At 35.5% G+C, this 14,038-nt stretch overlaps 1 protein-coding gene across 3 annotated transcripts in view; it reads right to left on the bottom strand.

Moving 5' to 3' along the window:
- Positions 1 to 862: 862 nt before the first annotated feature.
- Positions 863 to 14,038, bottom strand: part of LOC128220719 (voltage-dependent calcium channel gamma-7 subunit-like) — a 159,542-nt gene continuing 146,366 nt past the window's right edge. For all 3 annotated transcript variants that reach the window (XM_052929220.1, XM_052929229.1, XM_052929237.1), the window contains exons 3-5: positions 9,322 to 9,414; positions 6,798 to 6,932; positions 863 to 2,986 (exon numbers count right to left, since the gene is read on the bottom strand). In XM_052929220.1, the coding sequence (XP_052785180.1) occupies positions 2,679 to 2,986; positions 6,798 to 6,932; positions 9,322 to 9,414 (536 nt within the window). In that variant the 3' untranslated portion in view covers positions 863 to 2,678. The remainder of the gene's footprint in view (positions 2,987 to 6,797; positions 6,933 to 9,321; positions 9,415 to 14,038) is intronic.

The following is a 14,038-nucleotide window of genomic DNA, read 5'->3' as shown; positions in this document are numbered from 1 at the left end:
AATGAAAATACTCTTAAAATGGTTCAAGACACATTCGCTGTGCCCTTTGGACACGAAAATATAACTACACTGCGGACCCAGTTGATTCAAGATAGTCAGTGGCCGATCCGTGGTTAATTGGTAACGCACTTGACCTTTATGTCAGTGGTCACCAAGTTCGATTCCCCGCCGCACCCCTAAAATAATAATCGTCTTCCGGGAGGAACGTTAAATGGGTGTCCCGTGTGGCAGTGCTATACACTGGTGCTCGTTAAAAAACCAGGGTAGCTCAATCCAGGGTTACATTATGTCTATGCACTACGCTCCATAATCCTAAATTGACTAACAATCTTATCAAAGCACTCGCCGAATGGGCAAGGCCCGCGTGGGAGTATAAATAAGCTTACACACACGCACGCACGCACGCACGCACGCACGCACGCACGCACGCACGCACGCACGCACGCACGCACGCACACCCGCACGCACGCACACACTCACGCGCACGCACGCACGCACGCACGCACACACACACACACACACGGACACACGCACGCACGCACGCACGCACGCACACACACACACACGGACACACGCACGCACGCACGCACGCACACACACACACACGGACACACACACACACACGCACGCACGCACACACACACACACACACACACACACACACGGACACACGCACGCACGCACGCACGCACACACACACGCACGGACACACGCGCGCACACACACACACACACACACACGCACACACGGACACATTCAAGATAGTTACACATAGGATTATTGTATTAGCGGTTTATGGCTTGACAAGCAAAATCTGGCTGATACATATTTAACAAACAAATAAGTTCGATAAATAGTTTAATAACATTTTAATTACTAAACATTAAAGTTGTTTTATCATGCACTCACAAACTGATGGCAAAATGCTTAAAATGTATTGTTCGAGAACAACACACGTACTGTCACATATTGTCTGAAGGAACAAGCATATCAAGCTATCTTTTTAAAAATGTGTGTATCGGATTTGAAGTCAAAAGATCTATCAATCATTAGTTCATAAGATTGCCTTCACATATTTTTAAAAGGTAAATAATAAGCTTTTGTTGAAAACATTGGTTCATCACTTGATAATGTCAATCAATCAAAAAAGCTGCAACCTTTTATTGAACCGCGTTTGTAACGCTTTTAAAACTTGTAAACTTCACAGACAATATTTTAGCATATATCTACATTTGTTAAAGAGATCCAGCCGTCAGTTTTAACACTCCTTATCATTTGCTTTACTTTATTTTCGTGGTGGAAAAGTGCATTTTACAAACAAGTCCCTTTCAAGGATGAAGATTTACACGTACAGAGTAGACAAAAGGACAACACAGAAAAAAAAATACATTTTTTCAAACTTATGCAAACAACATAAGTGAAAAGTAAGCTATTCGTGAATATAAGCAAATCTTAAAAATGGCGCTTCTATTCACACAAAGTTTATCAACATATAAACAATTGTCTAAAGATACAGTTTATATATCTATTTATTGTACAGAAAATACGTTTGTTTCTTTTGTCACTTTGTTTGTTATCTTCCTGTCGCGTAGGTAGGTTTTGAAATTGGAAGCTGAACATAGAATCAATTTGGTATGGCCTAGTCGCTTTGTTGCAAAATGCGTAAATGATTTCGACATCAACATCATATTTACATAAACATTGGTAAATGGCAGTTATACTAATAAGCGCTTTTGGCTTTCTGCAGTCCATAAACATAATCTTCATCACGTCAAGGTGAAGTATACACAACGACACAACACTTTTACCTTAAATACAGATCTTTAATACAAGCCATTTGTTCAGAAGAAAACAGTATTCCATTTTGTATTTAATCAAACTCATTTGTTACCTCACCAATAATGTAACGACTTCAATTTAAACAATCTGGTTTTGCGAGTCGACAAAAAGTAAAAATCGATATTACTTTGATCACTTTGAAAATAAACCAACGGCTATTTTTTATTTAAATACTGTAACGCCATTGGTCCATTAATATTTCAATCATTTTCGTACAATCAGCGCTGAGTTGTAACGTTGTATTCGTTTATAAGCTCAAATCATATGATTACGATAATCATCATTTCAATCACATTTTCTGGAAGTTCTAGCCTTTAAAACATTTATACTTAGTATACAATCACAATTAGAATGAATTGCTAGCTAACACAGGACAATGTACACTTTGACTAAATAAGGGATCAGCAGAGAAAAAATAAGGTCCCACTTCAGTGTTTGCAGCACATCATATAAGGCTGACTGGTATGCGTCGGTGTATTTGATCTGGCTGTGTTCATCATAATTATGTTACACATCCAAGTTTGTTTTCAATTATTGCATGCAAAACCATTTTGTCGCTACATGGTAGCTATAAAATGTCGGTATTCTTGAACTGTCATTTTCCCGATAGTTCTTTGATTAAAGCAAACACAGATGTTTCTTTTTCATCACACATCTACATAATTCACATTTATTTGCTGAAGTGCACACTCTTCCGAGTCAATAGCATGCACTTGTTTTATTATCGCAACATTTCAAACCATTCATATAGAGAGTTTAAATTTCCGCTTCGAAAGCACATGTAGACAAGCTATGCATGATATGAACAAAATTAAAGACACACATACATCTCTCCCATTCTACCAAATCAGCGTCTGATTGTTTGTTTCAACATCGCTTAGTTTCCGTTTCTCCAGGCTCACATACACTTTATCCTCGAGTCCTGGAATGATTCGAACCATACTGGAGAGCTTATTAGAACTACGTAACAGATAGAGCTTGATAGAAATGACAGCGGAAGTCTCCTCCATGACGAATGAGAGGCCAATTAAGTAGAAGGACCATCCGTACTGGTACTCAAACTCCACACACATCTTTGACTCCTGCAAGGACAGTTCGTCGTTGATGCGGGATATATACAGTATAACACCGACAGATAGGCACAGACCTGAAAGAGTTGAAATAACATAATTTGCATAGAACATGTACGAGCAGTTCCGCCGTAACTATAGTATATGTTTATATACCCTATTATTTGACTTTTGACTGTGCTAAACATGTATATGATGCAGTTGAATAGCATTAGGCTGTGTCTAATCTTCGTACGGCGCTCATACGGGAAATATCCAGCATAACATTACATATTTTATAACATTTATAATTTGACCTGTAATTTGATTCGATAAGGGTAAGTTGCTAGGTCAGTAAAGGCACTGAGGGTCGAATGAACCTTAATGGGGCACTTGCTTTAAGGCCAATGTTATACTCTTATTGTGTACATTTTGTACCTACTTTCAATACTGACAATTGTTAAGAATACCTTAGCTGTTACTTAAGTGTCAATATTATGTAGATATGTTTTATTTTTACACATATTTCTAAAAATTGACTCTGTCAAACAAATGGCCAAAGCATGGTGTAGTATAAAGGCAGCGTGGTGCTAGAAAAGGGCAGCAAGGCGCCCGACACTGCTATTTAGGCCCAGCTGAAGCACTGGGTTAAAATGAAATTACCAAAGGCATGACTATCTTAAGCAGTGCATAGAAAGACTCAAACATTAAGAATGTAGGGACAAACGTGAAGATGTAGTGTTGCAGTAATTAAAGTTGTGGATATTTTCACTAGCAGACATAATCATATCTGGAATTTAAAACAAAACATTTAGAGAAGAATATGTCATTATTGTGTTCGTCGTTGATTCTTAAGAGGAACATTATTAGTATATTCAGATGACGTTTAAACGTGATATCGTACGGTGTACCATGATGCCAGGGATTCTCTTTCAACGAGTGTAAGAAGATAGCTTTCCTGCAGCTGTAAAGTTATGGCTACAGCTGTATTTTGTAGTTACAACTATATTTTGATCTGTAGCTATACATATAATACAACGGCAGTTATACATTCACACCAGCCAAATGTAAGTATAGCTGTTTTATGACGCAAAAAAGAGCTACATATTATAACTGCAGCTAATTCGATATCCATTTACACATCTAATTAAATCTTTAGCTAAAAAATAGTTGAAGCTTTATTTGATCTATCACATTTGTCTTTTTTGTAACGTTTGAGCGATTAAATCAATATTGCATAATTATGTTGGAGTAGAACTGTGATTTGAAACAGGTCGATACTACTGATCGTGACTTGAAACAGGGCGATACTACATATGGTGTAGTCGAACTGTGATTTGAAACAGGGCGATACTACATATGGTGTAGTCGAGCTGTGAATTGAAACGGGGCAATACTACATATGGTGCAGTCGAGCTGTGACTTGAAACGGGGCAATACTACATATGGTGTAGTCGAGCTGTGACTTGAAACGGGGCGATACTACATATGGTGCAGTCGAACTGTGACTTGAAACAGGGCGATACTACATATGGTGTAGTCGAACTGTGATTTGAAACAGGGCGATACTACATATGGTGTAGTCGAGCTGTGACTTGAAACGGGGCGATATACTACATATGGTGCAGTCGAACTGTGACTTGAAACAGGGCGATACTACATATGGTGTAGTCGAATTGTGATTTGAAACAGGGCGAAACTACCTATGGTGTAGTCGAGCTGTGACTTGAAACGGGGCAATACTACATATGGTGCAGTCGAACTGTGATTTGAAACACTACATATAGTTCGAGCAATACTACATATGGTGCAGTCGAACTGTGACTTGAAACGGGGCAATACTACATATGGTGCAGTCGAACTGTGATTTGAAACACTACATATAGTTCGAGCAATACTACATATGGTGCAGTCGAACTGTGACTTGAAACGGAACAATACTACATAAGGTGCAGTCGAACTGTGACTTGAAACGGGGCAATACTATATATGGTGCAGTCGAACTGTGACTTGAAACGGGGCAATAATACATATGGTGCAGTCGAACTGTGACTTGAAACTGGTTAATACTACATACAGTGAATACTGTGTCTTTAAAAGGGTCAATACTACATACAGTGAATACTTTGTCTTTAAAAGGGTCAATACTACATACAGTGGATACTGCGTCTTGAAACGAGTCAATACAACATACAGTGGATAATGATAATGCTTCTTGAAACAGGTCAATACTACATACAGTTGATACTGTGTTTTAAAACGAGTCAATTCTACATACAGTAAATACTGTGTCTTTAAACGGGTCAATACTACACACAGTAAATAGTAGGTCCTTTAAGGGTTCAATACTACATACAGTTGATACTTTGTCTTTAAATGGTTCACTATTACATACAATAAATACTGTGTCTTTTAACGGGTCAATACTACACACAGTAAATACTGTGTCTTTAAACGGGTCATTATTACATACAGTAAATACTGTGTCTTTAAAAGGGTCAATACTACACACAGTAAATATTGTGTCTTTAAAAGGGTTAATACTACATACAGTGAATACTGTGTCTTTAAAAGGGTCAGTACTACATACAGTGAATACTATGTCTTTAAAAGGGTCAATACTACATACAGTGAATACTGTGTCTTTAAAAGGGTCAATACTACATACAGTGAATACTTTGTCCTTAAAAGGGGCAATACTACATACAGTGAATACTTTGTCTTTAAAAGGGTCAATACTACATACAGTGGATACTGTGTCCTTAAAAGGGTCAATACTACATACAGTGGATACTTTGTCTTTAAAAGGGTTAATACTACATACAGTGAATACTGTGTCTTTAAAAGGGTCAATACTACATACAGTGAATACTGTGTCTTTAAAAGGGTCAATACTACATACAGTGAATACTTTGTCTTTAAAAGGGTCAATACTACATACAGTGGATACTGTGTCCTTAAAAGGGTCAATACTACATACAGTGAATACTTTGTCTTTAAAAGGGTCAATACTACATACAGTGGATACTGTGTCCTTAAAAGGGTCAATACTACATACAGTGGATACTTTGTCTTTAAAAGGGTTAATACTACATACAGTGAATACTGTGTCTTTAAAAGGGTTAATACTACATGCAGTAAATACTGTGTCTTTAAAAGGGTTAATACTACATACAGTGAATACTGTGTCTTTAAAAGGGTTAATACTACATGCAGTAAATACTGTGTCTCGAAATGGGTTAATACTACATACAGTGAATACTGTGTCTTTAAAAGAGTCTTGTCTTGTGGTCAATACTACATACAGTTGGAACTGTGAGTTCAATAAAGTCAATACTTCATAGGTTGGTATTGTGTCTTGAAACGGGTAAAAACGACATACGGTGGATACTGTGACTTGAAACGGGTCAATACTACATACGGTTGATACTTCATCTTGTAACGAGTCAATAATACATACGGTTGATACTGTGTCTTTAAACGAGTCAATATTAAATACGGTTGATATTGTGTCTTTTAACGAGTCAATATTAAATACGGTTGATACTGTGTATTTTAACGAGTCAATATTACATACGGTTGATACTGTGTTTTTGAACGAGTCAATATTAAATACGGTTGATACTGTGTCTTTAAACGAATCAATATTACATACGGTTGATACTGTGTCTTTGAACGAGTCAATATTAAATACGGTTGATACTGTGTCTTTTAACGAGTCAATATTAAAAACGGTTGATACTGTGTCTTGAAACGAGCCAATACTACATACGAACTTGCAGTTCAACAAAACAAGCTCGATGTATACATTTTCGGGGCTATTTGTTTACACGGTTTCTTAAGATGTTACTACTACGACCAAAGTAGGTTTTAATAAGGCCTACTAGTACATTTTCGGTTGATACAGACCTGAAGCTATATACATGACAGCAGCAATGATGGTTTTCTTGTCCTGCCGGAAGTTGCCCACAATGCTGCAGACGAATCCGGACAAGGTGAGCAGGACGGCAAGACAAGTAACCGGAAACTGGATTCGGGTCGCCTCTGAAATTTTCAAAGTTTCATTGTCTGGTTACGCTTTACAAAACTACACACTACTATCAAAATAAAAGAGTAGTTTATATATATATATATAAGATCAACAAATGACCAAATGCCAAATATGTTCCATTTACAGACATGCAGATATATTAAAAAAAGGCCGTGAGTATGTGTGTGTTGATTTTATGTTTGTGTATCTAGGTCATTGGCGTGTTGGCCCGAGCCGTGTGCCACTAAACAGGGATATGACTACCGCGTTTGTCCTTTTAGAATTCATTGTGTTTAAAAAGATGAAATTGATTTTATTTACGTTATTGTTATGTCGGTCGTTATACGTAATACTGCATACAGTCACGTGTAAGTTCGCGTAAACATAGTTATCTAAGGGCGTTTTTGTCGGTAATAAACTGGTTTCGGTTTTATATCGGTTTCACGAACTGTGTATTTGTTGTAACAGTTTCAAATACAACCAAAACCAGTTTCAATCGTTTTTTAACGAAAACCAAAACCGGTTTTTGAAACTATCGAAACCCCTACCGGAGGCGGTTTCATCGGTTCGTTCCATCCGAAAACTAGTTTACTTCGAAAACAACATGGCGGATAGTGGTCAACTTCGTTTGTTGAAACTCAATCTTTTTTATAACAATGCCTTACAATGGGCAAATGAGCTAAATTAAAAGGGTTACATTAGTAATTGTGTAGCTCAGTAGCTACAGTAGCTCCGCCATATTGTTGAAAATGTACACAAAACCATGCATTTGTTACTTCAAGCAAAACTTTCAAAACCGGTTTCATAACTGCTGAAACCATTGAAACCAAAACTGAAACTGGTTTGGTATCAACAAAAACGCCCTTAGTTTATGTGTTCTGATCGAGTATGGCATCGAAACCTTCGGGCGCCATATACTCATCATCTAGATCGACTAATGATGCAGACAAATACCAAGCATTCGTTTTTAAGTGGGCTGAAATGTCTCTTCATTTAGAGATTTAATAAAAGTACTTTAAACGGATGTTCCCATTGTAGTCGTAAATCCAGCCTTAATAATGAAAATCAAAATACGTTCAAATTAGACAAGTCACCTGTTCAAAGGACACTTAGGTTGGACATTGACAATACTAGTATGTCATTGAATTTACGTATTGAAAAACGTCCGGCTCCAATAACTTTATACTTTAAAATCTTAAATTCAAAATATATGTTTGTGAAAAATTCAAATAGCGTCTTGCAATTTCCCGAAACAGAGTTCCTTTAAAAATCGAATGATTAACAAGAAGTTCAGAGGACCTAACCGATGACCTGTATTATATTACTATTCCAGTTTAATCCAATCTTTAAAATCCCAAGGCGTTCAAAACTGTGCTAACATAGATTAATCTTGGGAGAAATTATGCAGTAGGGTCATATCATATTCATGTAATAATACTTCATAGTCCGGAGCAATTTCTCGCCATACAAAGCCAGAAGTACAAAAGAAGGCTTTTTTTCTGGTCGTTTGGATCAGAATATGGTTTTATATGCAAATTAGGTACTTCTCAAGCTACAAAGCGATATTACATTAATCAAATATTCACCAAGCCATTTCACCTTGGAGAAGGGTCAGGAAAATTCCATAAAATATGATATACTTTATTTCAGACAATTTGTTGTAAACAGTATTTATTTTAAAAGAGCATATTCAGGATACACAAAGTTTTAGCATAATTCAATAATAAATGCTTTTCTGAGATAATAATACTTGAGAGGTAAACAATTTGCATGCACAAAACAAAATAATCTCGACAGAATTGAGAAGAAAGCTTGATAGCTTATACTAAGCATCGTTTCTGTCACTCTTTTAAGCTCCTTGTAATTGTGTGCAGGTTGTAATTATTTGTATATTAATAATATCGTTATAATTATATGAATAAGGTTAAATATGAACGATAAATACATGAAGTAGTAGGAGGTAAAATACGCTTGAAGTATGAAAGTAGCCAAGGAGAGTAACGTAAAGAACAGGAGGTGTGTGTGTGTGTGGGGGGGGGGGGGGGCATGGATAGGTCAGGACAGTTGTAGAGTCAAGGTTGTCCTTATTCATCTTAATAAGTATATCAGACAATTTAAACCTCTTCCCTTATCATTCCAAACCATTTTTATAAAAAATATGACATAAAAACTTTAAGACAAATCCATTATTTACACCAATAAATGCAATTTATTCTATGAAAGTACTTAACTAAACATGTCTAAAGTATAACTTGTTTATTAGCATGACGAAAACGAGATGACCGCTCCACCCACTCACTTGTCGAATGATGTTTTTCGAGTACGTTAAGTGAAGTGTTAAAAATAAGGGTAAATGCATACTGTTACAACGTGAGGAGGGTATTTTTACGCTATAAGTATTACCCATGACGGTGCCAGTACGCCACTGTTCATCGTCTTTCTCATCGTTCTTGTCCAAGCCCGTAGTGATTCGAGAGTCCGTGCATGACACAGTTTCTGAAAGAGAAAAGCAAATTCAATATAAAATAAAAAACAAAAACCCTTCGTAAACGCTTAAACAATGGAACTAAATTATGGGCTTCATAAGAGGGTCACCGATCAAAGCATTGAATGCCACATAAAACGGCAACCAGATTGTAGGATAAGCTACTACAACTGAAAATGACAATTCAGTTAGTTCAATGAGGTTGTCCGGTTAGCGCAGTGGTTAGCGCACTCGCTTCTCACCTAGGCGACCCGGGTTCGATTCCCGGTTTGGGCGCCTGTGAGTTTGGTTTGTGGTCACCAAGCCGGACAAGTGGGTTTTCTCCGGGTTCTTCGGCTTCCCCCACAACACAAGATCACACTCTCGCGTAAAATCGTGCCAACGGGAGTGATTAATATAATGTTGCAATAACTTGTTTCACAATCGTTGTAAAATAGATATGTTAAGACCAGTTCAAGGAAGCTTATTCAAAATGCAATGGAAACTATAGGGACACGACCAACATCGGAAATAGTTCATACTTTTATCTTCATCAAACATGTATACGGTTAAATGGCAATCAAAGGTCAATGAACAGAACACAAACAGGACAAAAACACAGCCAAATTAAATATAAAAATACCACGATGCATGTGTGGGTTACCGCCATTGAAAAGTTACCGAAAACAATGAAACTCACTGAAACCATCTCGGGCGTTCAAACTCACAAACTTTACAATACACCGTGTGCTTCGATCTATATAGCATAAGTCCCAATCCGTAAGCTTGCGTCTCGCCCGCAACGCCATATTGTTATGGTTTTCTTAATAATATGTTGAATTTTTCGTGCCATTAAAGTTTTACACTTATTTTTTTTAACAGTTGATATCAAATAAAATATTACAGGGTTTTATTTGAGTGTTTTATGATTAAATTGAATTCCTAGCAATTAAGAAATGTATTGAACTTTGTAGGGTCCCGGCAAATGTTTTTAATGTAAGTGTTTGAACCTTCATCATTTAAAGTTAAACTTGCTTTTGTTATGTAAGTATCACAGTGTTAACAAATGCAATGGCTAAGAAAAATTGCTAAATGCTTTGGACTTCATAAACCGCGGACTAACCAAACGTATTCATACACGGATGAAACGGAGAACAAAAACACAACTGATGTCAAACCTCTGCTATAAAGTTCAAAGTAAAATACAACAGAAGTAATTACGTCTGAATGCAAATGTTTATCTGCTGTGCCTTGCTCTTGATTGTCAATTGGATTACCTTAAAACAAGTTAGGCATTTATGACTATTCGGAGGTTTACGTCACACTGACCAGTCAGCTGAAGAGATCCACGAGGAATGGGCGTAATGTCCGGTTAATTGTCATTCTGAATAAGTGTGTGTGGAGAGGGGGGGGGGGGTCAATTGTATGTAATCCCATATGCTTAGCTGTCTGATTCATTCATTTATCATGATATACATATAGACTTCATTACAATTATATAGGTACAACTTCAGTAAATGATGGCCAAATGTTATTATGTGCAGCTAAAACATCGTTACTTAAATATGAAAAGTCATAATATAAAGGTAAAATCATATGATATAAAGAAACAATTCATACAATGTAAATAAAACTTATTATTAAGTAAAACTAAAACATCATTATTTAAAAATAAAGCGTCATTATATGTAAAACCTTATTGCATCAAGCGAAAACTTCCTTATATAAAGCTAAGACTTCATTATATACAGACAAAATTCATTCTTTAAAGGAAAACCGTCAGAATACAAAGATAAATTGTTATTATATAAAGTTTAAACATTGGTCATATTTCGGTAATATGATGCAGTCTATGTGCCTTTTATAATAAATATTGCATGAATCAGACAGCTCAGGCACGCCATACATAAGTAATCAAGTTTCACCGTCCAGTTTTCTTTCAGGTTCTCTCGTCATTCGGAATACCTCGGCCATTCTCCACAGAAAACAACCTCGGATGTATATGGACAGTTTACAATGTCAGAAATGTTAACATTTTAACTACGCTGCAAGATGATCGCGTAGTCATTTCAAATGAAAAGTTTAACTTAATGACCTTATCCGTGGAAATCTTTATTTATGCAATAATTCAGTTAACTGGCAATCATTTAAAACTTACAAAATACACTACAACTAATAATATATATTATTTATTTATTTATCTTTTGATGTACCTGGAAACATCCGAAGTTGTTTTTGATTGAAAATGGCCGAGGAGCTCCGAATGGATCTCTCGTATCTCACCGTTTACATGCTTTGCTTTTACATTTTTTCGGATTTCGGGTTTCAGGAACTTACAAAAACGTACAAAAACAAGTTATGTTTTAATATTTGTTTGACTAGACAGAAATTGTTAATTATATGATTGAAATATTAACCATAGTGTGCTTGCATAATATTGATAGTACTTTCGGAATATCACATTTAAATTCCAATGACATTTTAATTTAAAGAAGCTGACATTTTGATGAACAAGGTTTCAATCATGCGTTCATAGGTTTATTGGATCTATTCATAATGTGGTGTGTTTATACCGGGTCTATTCATAATGTGGTGTGTTTATACCGGGTTCGCGTGCTACAATCCTGAAAAAAATAACGCATGCACAGATTGAAATCCGAACAAAGACCATTCGTCACTAATTGATGTCAAGAATGTAGAAATAAGATCACCCCCAAGTTTAAAGGCGATAACCCTATCATTTTTTGATAAGCGATTAGTTGACATTGATGTAAAGTACGTGCGTGTATCTTGTTTATTTGTCTTTTTGTCGTTCAATTTACGATTCTCAGGCCACTTAACATTATCAGTGTACGAGTTTTGAATATTGCGCTTGTCCTTAAAGTTTACATTACATCTAATCATATCCGATGCAATTCGATCATTTTTGTTCAAAACATCCGCATTTTAACAAAGCCTTATTTGAAATGGTCTGACAAAAGATCAACCAGCCCGTTAAACTTGATAATAAAAAATAACATAATATCTAATAAAGATGCACTTTCACTCCCAATTAAGATTTACCACGATTCATATTATTGTTTTAATATACCAACGAGGATGAATGAATGTCGAAAACAATGGTTTTTACTAAGGATACCGTGTTAAATATAAAAGAAAGATGCAGAAAACACGGTATTTCTACCTGATGAGACGATAGTAGATCGTAAATCTTTTAGCATTTAAAAATCATTGAATACTTTTTCGTTTCAACTATTAAAAAACACGGTTACAAACTTGTTATCAGTAATTAATAGTTTCCATAAATGCATTATTTAGTAAGAAGATACTCAAAATTGATGTTTGATATACATGTGTATGTATTGATTTTGAATAAGAGTGTCACTTTAAGTTTTAAATGTAACAACATTCATGGCCAACACAGACAATATACCAGTTGCTTGAAATATTTCTGAAAATAAAATAACAAGTATACGGTTAATTAGGATATCAAATTCATTCCATTAATGTTTTCATATCGTCATTGAATGAAATCGCATGTTAACACATTAATGTATTTGAAAGGAAGTAATGTTCAATATGTTATATACTTACAAAGGTATAGGAGTATATCATGTATATATAAATCAGCATATGAACTGATGTTAATTGTGTGTGTGTGCCCTTAATCTTAAAGCGTTACACATTTTTTTATTTGAGTTTCTTTAATAGAAAACTGACTTGTCATAACATGTATAAACTTTCGTTTTGTAAGCCAGTGACAATAATACGATAAATGGTATATAAATATGAATTTTGATTCTCTAAATATGGACATAAAAAGAAGAATTATATTCGTTTTCTATAATGTTCATAGAACAGAACATTTTTATCCAAGAAGGTCATTGACCCATCTGGCAAAACATTGGCAACAAGAGCAGCATTAACACAATAAACACAATTTATGCCAAAACGAATCAAACAAAAAGTATAATAATAAATTTATACTTTTAAAGACATACAGAAGTGCACTACTACTCTATATCCATCTATGCATTCATAAGAGTACTTGATATTTTTATATTGTGTATATATATTATTGTGTAATTGTTCATATAACAGCGTGTACTTATTCTGTCTGCTCGAGCGGTGTATAAATGGCTATCCTTCTCAATCATGAGGTCGTGTGGTGACAAACGAAACATTTTCTTGTTTATGAAAAACCTTAAGCCTTTCGTCAAGAACATATATTCTTGGGTACTGGTCCTGTAATTAATTTTTAAACAACTACCACATTTCTCATATGCATGCAGAGACGGAAATGTTACGATTTAATGATGCTTGCCTCCCCAGCCTTATAAAAATGTATTTTTAATTATCATTATATCTATCGCAATATTAAAACATGATGATTGCTACTTCAGATTGAATAGCTAAAACCTACAGTTGTTATTTTCAACCCTTTCTGGCCCTTTAAACAAGCACGATAAAGAAGCAACACTTGTCATACAAAGCATATGACACACTTAATAACGCATGTCTTCAACTCGGTGAATACACTGTTGAATGTCACAATGAATGATAAGTCTTATGCATTCAATTCTCGCCTTTAAATGGTAAAACGTGTCGGTAGCTATTATTACTATATACCAAATTGTACAAATTATGACAAATGTG

This window comes from Mya arenaria, chromosome 2, assembly GCF_026914265.1.
Source record: "Mya arenaria isolate MELC-2E11 chromosome 2, ASM2691426v1".
In the NCBI taxonomy this organism is placed as follows: Eukaryota; Metazoa; Mollusca; class Bivalvia; order Myida; family Myidae; genus Mya; species Mya arenaria.
This window is presented reverse-complemented; position numbering and strand designations above follow the sequence as displayed.